This window comes from Mustelus asterias, chromosome 1, assembly GCF_964213995.1.
Source record: "Mustelus asterias chromosome 1, sMusAst1.hap1.1, whole genome shotgun sequence".
Lineage (NCBI taxonomy): Eukaryota > Metazoa > Chordata > Chondrichthyes > Carcharhiniformes > Triakidae > Mustelus > Mustelus asterias.
In genome coordinates, this window is record NC_135801.1 from 173,840,659 (window position 1) to 173,854,672 (window position 14,014).

Here is a 14,014-nt window from a genome sequence, read left to right on the forward strand (position 1 = left end):
AACTTTTGGGCCAGACCTATCATTCTCCATAGCCACCTCAAAACTAATAGAATTATGGTCACTGGTCCCAAAGTGATCCCTCACTAACACTTCTGTCACCTGTCCTCCTTATTTCCCAAGAGGAGGTCAAGTTTTGTCCCCTCTCTAGTCGGGCCATCCACATACTGAATGAGAAATTCCTCCTGGATACACTCAGTAAATTTCTCTCCATCCAACCCTCTAATACTATGGCTTTCCCAGTCAATGTTGGGAAAGTTAAAATCTCCTACTAGTACCACCCTATTTTTCTTGGAGCTATCTGTAATCTCCTCACATATTTGTTCCTCAACTTCCCGCTGACTATTTGGGGGCCTGCAGTACAATCCTATCAAAGTGATTTCCCCCTTCTTATTTCTCAGTTCATCAAAACAATTCCCTTTTTGTTCTTCACTGATTAAAATTAAGGAAAATATGGCATAGGACTTGTTTATTTGGGAACATAGGTGGGACTTTATGGCCTTGCTCATCCCGAAACCGTAAAAATCCCGCCCAAAGTCAATGGACTTTTCCATAGTCCGCTCCAATTCCCATGGCAGGCGGGATGGTAAATTTCCGGCCCATATCTTTGATAAAATATTTCAATGGCCCAAAAATAAGTGCTCACTGCATGAAGTCTTTTTAACATATTCTCAAAAGGTAACACAGCTTCTTAAATCATTTTAAGTGTAAAAGAAATAAAGGTTTTGTACACATGTATTTCCTATATTGCTAGGAAATATCACACCTTTCTACTTCCATTCCACCTACCTATTTAGCCTAGCTGCCACATGTAAATTACATTTAGCACTGAATTTATAGTCCTGCCAGATTTCAATTTGTACTACAGTCATGTGCCTGATCTTAGTTTTTTGGAACAAAAACAGAAAATGCTGGAAAATCTGAGCAGGTCTGACAGCATCTGTGGAGAGAGAATAGAGTAAGAAGTCTCACAACACCAGGTTAAAGTCCAACAGGTTTATTTGGTAGCAAAAGCCACTAGCTTTCGGAGCGCTGCTCCTTCGTCAGGTGAGTGGGAGTTCTATTCACAAACAGGGCACATATAGACACAAACTCAATTTACAAAATAATGGTTGGAATGCGAGTCTTTACAGGTAATCAAGTCTTAAAGGTACAGACAATGTGAGTGGAGAGAGCGTTAAGCACAGGTTAAAGAGATGTGTATTGTCTCCAGACAGGACAGTTAGTGAGATTTTGCAAGCCCAGGCAAGTCGTGGGGATTACAGATAGTGTGACATGAACCCAAGATCCGGTTGAGGCCGTCCTCATGTGTGCGGAACTTGGCTATCAGTCTCTGCTCAGCGACTCTGCGTTGTCGTGTGTCGTGAAGGTCGCCTTGGAGAACGCTTACCCGAAGATCAAAGGCCGAATGCCCATGACCGCTGCAGTGTTCGCCGACAGGAAGAGAACAGATCACGAACCCACTCAGGTCAACCTATAACACAGTCTACGCTGAGAGACTTTGTCGTTGCACCTCTCTCTCACTCCTCAACCACCTCATACACCAGCTCTACAGCAAACGCTGCATCCTGGAAACCAAGATAGAATCCATATTCTCAACCTGTGCTCAGGATGCAGACCAGCTGCGAAACCCGGCCAAGCAGACGAGACAAAGGAATTACACCATTTACATGCACACCAGGAACAGGAAACTTGAGAAACTCGGCATCACCACCAGCAGCAACCAAGCCTCCCCCGGTGTCACAGTAGAAAACAGTTCCACTGCAGGGAAGTCCATTGTCAACTTGTCGGACTACACACTTCAACCAGATGAAATCGAAGTTCTCAGCCGAGGGCTCAATTTCTGCCCCACCACCAAAATAGACCCCATCAGTCTCGCAGCAGACACAGAGGAATTCATCAGGTGAATGAGGCTGCGGGAGTTCTTCCACAAACCCCAAGAGGCCAACAGCGAACACAATGAGACAGCCAATGAACCGGAACAGCCGACAGAGAGATCCGCAGAACAGCAACCGAAGAGGAAAGAGTCGAATTGGACTCCTCCGGAAGGTCACTGCCCTCGACTTGACATGTATGCCCAAGCCGTCAGGAGGTGCGTCAACACCAGGTTCATCAGCTGCACTCACAAGACAGCCCCGAACATCACCCAAGCACAACGCAACGCCATCCGCGCTCTCAAGACCAACCGCAACATTGTCATCAAACCAGCAGACAAAGGAGGGGCCATCGTCATATTGAACAGAACAGATTACTGCAAAGAAGTGTACCGACAACTGAACAACGAGGAACACTACAGACAGTTACCCGCAGATCCGACCAAAGAACACACCCATCAACTCAACAGACTGATCAAGACCTTTGATCCGGACCTTCAGAGCACCCTCCATGCTCTCATCCCACATACTCTCCGCGTTGGAGATCTCTACTGCCTCCCGAAGATACACAAGGTAAACACACCCGGCCGTCCTATTGTATCGGGCAATGGGACCCTGTGCGAGAACTTCTCCGGCTACGTCGAGGGCATCCTGAAACCCATTGTACAAAGAACCCCCAGCTTTTGTCGCGACACTACGAACTTCCTACAGAAACTCAGCACACATGGTGCAGTTGAACCAGGAGCACTCCTCATCACAATGGATGTCTCGGCACTCTACACCAGCATTCCCCACGAGATGGCATTGCTGCAATTGCCTCAGTACTCAACGCCGACAACTGCCAGCTTCCAGATGCAATTTTACAACTCATCCGCTTCATCCTGGACCACAATATCTTCACCTTCAACAACCAGTTCTTCATCCAGACACACGGAACAGCCATGGGGACCAAATTCGCACCTCAATATGCCAACATCTTCATGCACAGGTTCGAACAAGACCTCTTCATCCCACAGGACCTTCAACCGATGCTATACACGAGATACATCGATGATATTTTCTTCCTTTGGACTCATGGTGAACAATCACTGAAACAACTATATGATGACATCAACAAGTTCCAACCCACCATCAGACTCACCATAGACTACTCTCCGGAATCGGTTGCATTCTTGGACACACGCATCTCCATTAAGGACGGTCACCTCAGCACCTCACTGTACCGCAAGCCCACGGATAACCTCACAATGCTCCACTTCTCCAGCTTCCACCCTAAACATGTTAAAGAAGCCATCCCCTATGGACAAGCCCTCCGTATACACAGGATCTGTTCAGATGAGAAGGATCACAGCAGACACCTCCAGACGCTGAAAGATGCCCTCATAAGAACAGGTATGGCGCTCGACTCATCGATCGACAGTTCCGATGCGCCACAGCGAAAAACCGCAGCAACCTCCTCAGAAGACAAACACGGGACACAGTGGACAGAGTACCCTTCGTCGTCCAGTACTTCCCCAGAGCGGAGAAGCTACGACATCTTCTCCGGAGCCTTCAACATGTCGTTGATGAAGATGAACATCTCGCCAAGGCCATCCCCACACCCCCACTTCTTGCCTTCAAACAATCACACAACCTCAAACAGACCATTGTACGCAGCAAACTACCCAGCCTTCAGGAGAACAGTGACCACAACCCTGCCACAGCAACCTTTGCAAGACGTGCCGGATCATCGACACGGATGCCATCATCTCACGTGAGAACACCGTTCACCAGGTACACGGTACCTACTCTTGCAACTCAGCCAACGTTGTCTACCTGATACGCTGCAGGAAAGGATGTCCCGAGGCATGGTACATTGGGGAGACCATGCTACGACAACGGATGAATGAACACTGCTCGACAATCACCAGGCAAGAGGTTCTCTTCCTGTTGGGGAACACTTCAGCAGTCATGGGCGTTCGGCCTCTGATCTTCGGGTAAGCGTTCTCCAAGGTGGCCTTCACCACACATGACAATGCAGAGTCGCTGAGCAGAGACTGATAGCCAAGTTCCGCACACATGAGGATGGCCTCAACCGGGATCTTGGGTTCATGTCACACTATCTGTAATCCCCACAACCTGCCTGGGCTTGCAAAATCTCAGTAACTGTCCTGTCTGGAGACAATACACATCTCTTTAACCTGTACTTACGCCCTCTCCACTCACATTATCTGTACCTTTAAGACTTCTTTACCTGTAAAGACTCGCATTCCAACCATTATTTTGTAAATTGAGTTTGTGTCTATATGTGCCCTGTTTGTGAACAGAACTCCCACTCACCTGACGAAGGGGCAGCGCTCTGAAAGCTAGTGGCTTTTGTTACCAAATAAACCTGTTGGACTTTAACCTGGTGTTGTGAGACTTCTTACTGTGTTTACCCCAGTCCAACGCCGGCATCTCCTCATCGAGAGAGAATAGAGCCAATATTTAAGAGTCTGGATGAGCCTAGTTTTTTGGTCCGAGCCTGAACACTGGTGTTGGTTTGCAGATTTGGCAAGATTCCTCCTATTCCCAGAAGCTGCGTTGTGGCCTTAAATTGATCTCTTTCCCTAACTATGACCTTAAATATAGGCTGAGGCAAACCTCTTACCCAACCTGTAACTTGAGGTGACGCATCAAGCTAAAACTAGCCGGGCAAGACTCCTTCCCCAGCTAGCAACTGCACACTTGAGAACACTGAATTAGAAATAGGAGCAGAGTGACAAAAATAGCAAGTTATTTTTAGATTACGCCTTTGAGATGTTCCAAAGTCTTTCACAGTCGGATTATAAAACATAATATGATATTGAATCAGATAAGGAGGTATTAGGTTAGGTGACCAAAGGCTTGGTCAGAAAGGGTCAAAGGGATGTGTTAAAGCAGGAATGCACGATAGAGAGGTGGAAAGGTGCAGGGAGAGAATTCCAGAACTTAGATCCTAGGCAGCTGAAGGTACAGCCACCAATGATGGAGCAAATAAAATCATGGATGCTCAAGAGGCCAATATTAAATAAGCTCATATATCTCAAGGGTTGTGGGCTGGAGAAGATGGCAGAAATATGGAGGGTATGAGGACATGTAAGGATTTGAAGAAAGAGAATGGATCAGAAGAGGAGAATAAAAGAGAATCGGGACAAGACAGAGAGGGAGGAAAGTAAAATAAAAAGGATATAAACAGAAGCAGGCAGAGGGAAATGGAACAGCAAACAAAGGAGGAGGGAAGTAAGAGAGACAGAAAAAACACATTGGTTCACTCTGCACATAACATGACGAAAGAGTTAGGTGAGATTAGGTAGTCTTGATTTTCTATACCAATTCTCCCCCTATAAAGTGCAAAACGAGAAGTCAGGAACAGAAAATGGATGCAGTTCCTTTCCAACAGAACTCCACCCATTTTTGCATCAACTTCCATTAATACCGACACATTCTGATGCACTGACCAGTGATTCTATACCTGCAATTTGCTTCCCTCCTATTTGCATTATCATGTATCTTCTGAATTATTTTTACCAAAGTATCCTGGAGTTTAACAAAAGATGTAATAAGACTAACTATGTAACCAAATGAGTGTATAGTTATGATCAAGGCCATGAACAATGTACTGGGACAGAGTAATTTCACTCTGCATCTGGTTGTGCTAAATCCAATCTGGGGGTTCTTAACTGGAATTTTTTTCATTATATTGTGCCCAATGTGTGACAATAAGGTGGGGAAGGTTCCTTGCTGGAACATAATTTCAAATAAAAAGCAGGTGACTCAATATACTATGAAGAAAGACTTTCACCTGTACTTCAAGCCTATTGTTATAATTTTTTTAATGCTTTTAGTACTTCCATTTAGCAGAAATTACTTAGAGAATGGTAAATAGCACTACATGCATCATGAGTTATGTATCCTTGAAACTTGGGGTGGCACAGTGGTTAGCACTGCTGCCTCACAGCTCCAGGGACCTGGGTTCAATTACCGGCTTGGGTCACTGTCTGTGTGGAGTTTGCACATTCTCCCCGTGTCTGCGTGGGTTTCTTCCGGGTGCTCTGGTTTCCTCCCACACTCCAAAGATGTGTGGGTTAGGTTGATTGGCCATGCTAAATTGCCCCTTAGTCTCCTGGGATGCATAGGTTAGAGGGATTAGCGGGATAAATGTGTGGGGTGATGGGGATAGGGCCTGGGTGGAATTGTTGTCGGTGCAGACTCGATCGGCAGAATGGCCTCCTTCTGCACTGTAGGAATTCTATGGTTCTATGAACTTAATGGTTCTGAGGGATAACTCAACAGTAATTACACCAACAATTTGAAGTATGTGGCATTCAAGAAAGCCCAAAACACTTCAGAAATGGTTAAGGAGAGATGAGCCACAGATGAAGAGGTTGAGAGTGAGAGCAAAAACTTGGTCAAATATGTGGGCTAATAAATAATAGGTGTTCTTTAAAGAAGGAAAGGTTAGATGAGGGTTATCTTTAAGGTCCTGGGGTGGTTGAAAGCATGCTTACTACTGGTGGGGTAAAGGGAGAAAGGATTGCATGTGAGGACAGAGTAATGAAGCTTAGGGGAGGGAGTTGCAGGGCTGGAGGAGGACAAAGGATGAATTTAAATGCAAAATGACAATGTCAAAATTGAACCATTGGATGACCACGAGCCAATGTAGGCTCATGTTTTGAAGCAAATGGGCAGCAGAGGTTTGGATAAGTTAAAGTTCATGGAGGTTGAGGCTCAGAGGCTGGCTGGGAGAGGATTGGAGTAATTTAACCTGACGGGGGAGACACAAATGAATGCTTCAATGGTAAATAGTTTGAAGTGCCTTTAGTATTGCACTAGCCCATGTCTTATGGACACAGTCCCTCAGTACTCAAAGGGTTTCTTTAAGGGAATCATTTAGTGTATTTTTTTTGTAAAATAATAACCTTCAGTTATTTTATGTGTAGATGGATCCAGATCTCAAAGCACTTTTTACACAGCCAGAGAAGGTTTGTGAGAAATATTTAAAGGAGTTTGTACAGGTAATGATCTTCCAAAACGATTATGGGACTGGCATTTTAAATTAGTTATGAATGAACAATCATTATTGTGGTTCTAATTGTACTGTCTTAGATTATGGATTTCCAGGAAAAACACAGAAGACATTTGTATGCACACGAATTAGACGAGGTAACTTTCAATTTTTATTAAGCTTCCTTGAAAATGTTCATGCAAATAATATGCATGTGATTCAATGGAACATAGAACATAGAACAGTACAGCACAGAACAGGCCCTTCGGCCCACCATGTTGTGCCGAGCTTTAAATGGAAAGTTGAAACTTTAAATGGAAAGTTGAAAAGTTGTGAAGGTCTACATAATAACAATGATGAAAAAGCAGCTTTTCTGTTTGGACTGAGGCAAGTTTTATGTAATATTAAATAATAATACCTGCGATCAAAGACTTGGAGGCCAAAGCCCCTCCCCTGCCTAAAGCTGTCAGCCAGTTAGAGGCACATAGCTCTATGGAGTGACAGCATGACCAGGGAAGTAATGGCTGCTGCCCATGCAGCATCCATCTAAGGCAGATGATTGTTGCTGGTTCCCAAGCCACAGGTGCATGATAGCAGGAGGGGGGGTGCTGGGTGGTGGGCGTCAGGGGCAAGGAGGGAATGGGTCAGCGGCAAGGGTAGCTATCACTTGGGCCCTGGGTGTCTTTGACCCTCCCCCAATCCTGAGAGCCCATAAGCAATGACGCATGGGTTCATCTGTTGTTCTCCCTGCAAAGTGAGCCCCTGCCTTTCTCTGGGTTAATACCAGTAACCGTGGGATGAGGCGCTTAACTGGGCATTAATTGATAATTGAAGGTTGTGGGATCGCTTAGCTCTGTCTATCACATGCTGCTTCTGCTGCTTGACAGGCAAGTAGTCCAGTGTTGTAGGTTCATCAGATTGGCACTCATTTTTAGGTATCTCTGGCATGCCCTCCTGCACTCTTCATTGAACCAGGGCTGATCCCCCAACTTGATGGTAATGGTATAGTGGGGGATATGCCGGGCCACGAGGTTACAGATTGTGTTGAGCACAGTTCAGCTGCTGTTGTTGGACCACAGTGTGTCATGGATTGCCAGTTTTAGATTGCGAGATCTGTTTGAATTCTATCCTATTTAGCACAGTGGTATTCCCAAATAATACAATGAAGGGTATCCTCAATGTGAAGATGGGACATCGTCTCTACAAGGACTTTGCACTTGTCACTCTTGCCAATGCTGTCATGGACAGATGCAAGTGTGACAGGTAGACTGGTGAGGACAAGTCCATTGGGTTTTTCCCTCTTGTTGATTCTCTCACTACCTGCCACAGAACCAGCCTGGCAGCTATTTCCTTTAGGACTCAGCAAGTTTGGTCACTAGTGGTGCTACTGAGCCACTCTTGGTGATGGACATTGAACTTCCCAACCCAGAGTACATTCTGTGCCCCAGCCACCTTTTGGTGCTTTCTCAAAGTTGTGTTCAACATGGAGGAGTACTGATTCGTCACCTGATGGGGATGTTTGGTGGTAACCAACAGGAAGTTTTATTGCCCATGTTTGATCTGATGCTATGAGACTTAATGGGTTGATGTTGAGAACTCCCAGGACAACTCTGTCCTGACTGTATATCACTGTGCTGCCACCTCTTGTGATTCTTTCCTGTTGGTGGGACAGGACATACCCAGGGATGGTAGGAGTGGTGTCTGGGATATTGTCTGTAATAGATTCCGTGAGCATGACTATGGCAGACTGTTGATTGATTAATCTATAGGAGAGCTCCCCAGTCCAAAGATGTGCGGGTTAGGTTGATTGGCCATGCTAAAATTGCCCCTTAGTGTCCTGAGATGCATTGGTTAGAGGGATTAGTGGGTAAAATATGTAGGGATATGGGGGTAGGGCCTGGGTGGGATTGTGGTTGGTGCAGTCTCGATGGGCCGAATGGCCTCTTTCTGTACTGTAGGGTTTCTATGATTCTTTCTATGTTAGTACAAAATATTGTAGGGCCGACAGATCTGGATGTGCTCCTGTAAATATTGAATATATTCATTTTTGTAATTGCAGCTTGCAAAATTGAAAGCGTACGCACAGCACATCACCCAGAGAAAAGAACAATTGCAACGGTAAGAAGTTCTTTGTCTCTCTTGCTATATTTTACAACTAAAAGCATGTTAGGAGTTTTGAACCATAGCTTATAACACTTACTACATGTAACAGACAGGTGACCAAGGCATTGTCATTATACTATTGCCCAATAGTATCCAACTGTGACATTTCCCAAAGTTGACAGGGCATTGATAAAACCTCATAGTACAACCAGCAAGTTCCTTTTGATCCTCTGCCATCACCACCTATTCACAGTCACTCACCATGTGCTGCCTCATTGCATTTATTCTCTGGGAGAGGTATAGCTGCTTTGGTGCTTGAGTTGTTTATAGAAACAACACAGAGTGGGTGGTTTGAGGAGCTGTCTTGTCCTAGAGCCCTCCTGATGCAGATAGTCTTGCATTTTAAATCTGAAATTATAGAAAAGTGACAAAAAATAGAATGCTAGCTCTCGACACACTGACTGAGCACACATTTCAACTGAGTCGCTATGGTTCAATGTATGTTTTTGTAGATCAAATTTACTCGATCAGATGCAACCTTGATGTTGAGTCAGGATTGAGGTAATGATGAGTTTTCGGAGATTGTGGTGATACTACTAGAATCCAGTCTATGGTCACTGCTGCCAGGCCACCCCCATTCCTGTCCAGCTCCTTATTTCTCTTGCTACCCTGTCACACTCACCAATCCAGGCTGAGGGTCTCGCTACTTGGTCTTGCCCTAAATCCCAATTTCAACCCATACAATTTCTCCCTCACTTTTCCATGTCATCTCAATCCCTATCTCTGATCAGGTACTGGTTGGGTGACATATTCTCTTTGTTCCGTGAGTCTTAACTAATGCAAAACATTGATTATGTTGAATAAGGAACATGTGTGAGAATTGTTCTGATTCGCAAAAGCTGCAGAAGGGAAGGAGAGCTTCAACACCGCGGTGGGAAACATTTGTGAGAGTCACACAGACGGTGAAGAGTGGAAAGCATAAAGGACCCCAGGGAGAGAAGCATAGAAAGAAGTAGAGAATGAGGGGAAAAAAGCAGAGAAACATTTACAGAAAAAGATACATAGGTAAATCATCCATCCCGCCAGCCATGGAAATCATCGTGGGCAGGACGGACAATTTGACGGACCATTTAAAGGTCCATTGACCTAGGGTGGGAATTTCGATCTCTGAGCAGGCGCGACTGGAAAATCCCACCCATAGTTTTTTTTTAGTTCACTGAGCAACAGCACAGTTAATTTCTAAGCTCCATAGGTTTTGATAGCCTTCATCACACGACAGATAGAACACTTTAGACATTGCAAAGTGGGCATTCTTTATTGATTGAATTTACAGTGGGAGTGGGAAATCTGGTGAAAACCTGCAGAATTTCTACCGTAAGAAGTTTAACAACACCAGGTTAAAGCCCAACAGGTTTATTTGGTAGCAAAAGCCACACAAGCTTTCGAAGCTCTAAGCCCCTTCTTCAGGTGAGTGGGAATTCTGTTCACAAACAGAGTTTGTGAACAGAACCTGGTGTTGTTAAACTTCTTACTGTGTTTACCCCAGTCCAACGCCGGCATCTCCACATCAGAATTTCTACCTGGCAGATTTATGTTGGTTAAATTTTCATGTTAGAATAGTGTGATTGAATGTCACAGTATTAACGGTAGTGAAATCAGAGCAAAACCGATAATGTTATATGTTCCAAGTTGTAATATACTCCAGGCTCAATAATGAATGATGATTTGCTTTATTTCACAGTGAAATTATAGAAATGAAGAACTACATAGCAAAACTAGAAAGTTCTTTGCATCAAAGGTAAAGTTTTTAGATTCTAGAAAGAAAGTTGTATGCTGTCCATAATGAGAGGGAAACTTCAGTCTATAAGCTCTATTGTTACTTAGCTATGCCTGAGAAGTAAAATTATGTATATTCAGGTTTAAATGAAGAGCTATTAAGTACTATTGTGAGCCTTTTTTTAAACTTGAATTCACAGATTATCTCTAGGAATCTAGAGTCTTGGAGAAACTAACATCCTTGAGATGGACGATGCTGATATTAGTTCCTGATCTTAGACCACAAGTTCTAGTCCATTTTTGTTTGGACAGGTACATTCACAATTAGGAGCCTATTGTGGATTCAGAACCCAGTGGCTCAGTAGCACCACTAGTGACCAAACATGCTGAGTCCTAAAGGAAATAGCTGCTAGGCTGGTTCTGTGGCAGGTAGTGAGAGAATCAACAAGAGGGAAAAACCCAATGAACTTGTCCTCACCAGTCTACCTGTCACACTTGCATCTGTCCATGACAGCATTGGCAAGAGTGACAAGTGCAAGGTCCTTGTAGAGACGATGTCCCATCTTCAAATTGATCTGATGCTATGAGACTTTATGGGTTGATGTTGAGAACTCCCAGAACAACTCTGTCCTGACTGTATACCACTGTGCTGCCACCTCTTGTGATTCTTTCCTGTTGGTGGGACAGGACATACCCAGGGATGGTAGGACAAAATAAGAGCGGGAAAAAGGCACAAGGATTGCCTGTTCTTTGAGATGCATGATGTGGAGATGCCGGCGTTGAACTGGGGTAAACACAGTATGAAATTTAACAACACCAGGTTAAAGTCCAACAGGTTTATTTGGTAGCAAAAGCCACAAGCTTTCGGAGCCTTAAGCTCCTCCTTCTTTGAGATGCAGACAGCAAGTAAACTTCACGCTGCCTGCTAATTTAATTAATACTGCCATGCAGCTCAGTAGTTGCAGGCCTCAGCAGGGTGTTCAAAGTCTGGGGGGGGGGGGGGGGGGGGGGGAGAGGGAGAGAGAGAGAGAGAAGAAACTTGCATTCTCAGAGTAACCTGGACCTCTTGAAGGCAAGTTGCATTCTGGCTGCAGTGAGTATCTGAGCAAGGAATTGAGGTTTAAATGGTGCAACAGGATAATTAACATGTTTCAAGGTTCTCTAAATACCTCCAGATGTTTTGATGCAGCAGGCAGACTCAGGAAGCCAAGAGATCCTCCAGGTAGCCACTTACAAGGTAGTTGGAGCAGATAGCCATTGTTTATAATGACAGAAGTCTGGCCCCGATGACCTGGATGCAAAGCAGGAAGAAGTTTTAATGATTTCACTCTAGTGGTTAAAAATGGTGAATCCACCATCAAATTATTCTTACAAGTGAATCATCAAGCCTTGCATACTGCTACATTTATTACCCCTTCTTCACTCACCTGTCAACGGTTTGTGTCAAGCACCTTGTCCAGGCATTCAAAACAGCTGTATTAAAGGGGAAGACGCAAACAGATTGGAAGTTGAAGCTGAAGAACGTCTTGATGATGTATCAAAACACTCCACATTCAACAGCAAGTGTATCTCCTGCTGAGCTGATGTTTGGAAGATGTCTGTGTACCAGAATGGATTTGCTGTGTCCAGATTTGAGAGGAAAGATTGGTTGAAAACACAGATCAGAAGGTCACATGACACGAGTAGACTAGCTCGTGAGTCTAATCTGTTTGGGTCAGAAATTATTGTGGAATATCAAAGTGACCACTGGAAAGAATCATCAAGCATCGAGGACCACTGACCTATGATGTTGAATCTTCCAGTGGAATCTGGAAGAGACACACTGACGAGATTCGAGAAATCAAATCCAAATTTCCAGGATCTCCAGTCACAGTGGAAGATTTCTGGGAAACATCTGTTCCAGTTAGTGAAACCCAACTTGATTCAAGTGATGAACCTATAGCGTCTCTACCCGTAACTATTGAACCTGAATAAAAACAAGTGGAACAGCAGAACCTTCCATTTTCAAGTAAACCAACTGAGACACCTGGGCCAACACTCCTCTCTAAACCAAAGCAAATTTGCAAAACACCTGACCGATTTGTTCCTGACTCAACAGGACGGAGATGTTGGGCAGAATTTTGAGCCAGCAAGATCTCGTTTCCTGATTTTCCCCGCCCCACGCTGGTGACATAACGAGATTGTTTAAATATATTTGACTATATTTAAATACCTCCCCATCACATGATCACCCTTCACTGAATACTCATTCCTCGCTAACATGACGTCATGTCAATGACATTGACAACAGCTTTATAAGAACGGGATATAGTTAAGAGGATCCCACCAGGGGCACCAAAGTAAGTATAACCCCTTGGAGGAGAGGACATGCTGAGGCAGTGCCCTGGTACTGCCCCTTGGCACAGGGTTGGCAGTGCCAGGGGCAGGCCCTCTGGGGAGTCCTACTGGGAGGGTTCCCCTTATGTATGGTGGAGGGAAGGGGGAAAGGGCCATTTCCTGTGAGATGGAGGGACTCTTGCCTGTGAATTAGAGGGCGATGCCTGTGAAGGGGAGGGGGGCTTGCCTGCGAATGGGAGTGGGGACCGATAGCTGTGAGGGAGTCACATGCCCATGATACTGCTGCGGGAGTGGGAGGGTAAAGAGAACCCCTGATACTTGTGTGGTTGTGGGTGGAGGAGGAAGAGACCCTCCGTGCCTCCATGGGAGTGGGGCGATGCTTGAGGGAGGGGGGTGGGGAGGGTTATGAGGGGAGTTTAATTCCAGCTCTTATCAGTGCATCATCTTTAAATATGGCACCCTGATCTCTCTGGAGCTGGCCTTGCCAGCTCTATCAGGCCTCGTCCCACCAGAGTGATGGCATAAACCATGCCCCCAGATTTTTCTTGCGCTAAGTGCCAGTAAGTCTGGTCAGAAAACTCGGCTGTGCATCTGGAAAAATACACCCCGGTTTTCAGTCAGAGCCTGCCACCCTGACAAATTATGGTCAAATTCCACTCATGATGTTTGTGTCTAAAGTTTATGCTTTTGTAAAAGAACATTATAGTTACACAACTTGCCAGTAGAATGTGCTAAAAAGCAAAGCCCTGGATGTTTCCTTATTTTGAAGGAAAAATAATAAAAGAGACATCCATTCTTTCATGGGAATCTCAATTCAGAAGCAGATGCAAGTGTGTGTGTGTGTGTGTGTTTGTATCCTTAATTGTTTGGAAGTGACAAAACACTTCACAGTAGAATCAAGCAATCCAGCATCCTTAGGTTA

The 14,014-nt window shown here is 44.8% G+C and overlaps 1 protein-coding gene across 2 annotated transcripts in view; it reads left to right on the forward strand.

Moving 5' to 3' along the window:
* The window catches only part of rnf212 (ring finger protein 212), a 58,926-nt gene that overhangs the window by 20,351 nt on the left and 24,561 nt on the right, over positions 1-14,014 (forward strand). For both annotated transcript variants that reach the window (XM_078228374.1, XM_078228286.1), the window contains exons 4-6: positions 6,812-6,886; positions 6,978-7,034; positions 8,936-8,994. In XM_078228374.1, the coding sequence (XP_078084500.1) occupies positions 6,812-6,886; positions 6,978-7,034; positions 8,936-8,994 (191 nt within the window). The remainder of the gene's footprint in view (positions 1-6,811; positions 6,887-6,977; positions 7,035-8,935; positions 8,995-14,014) is intronic.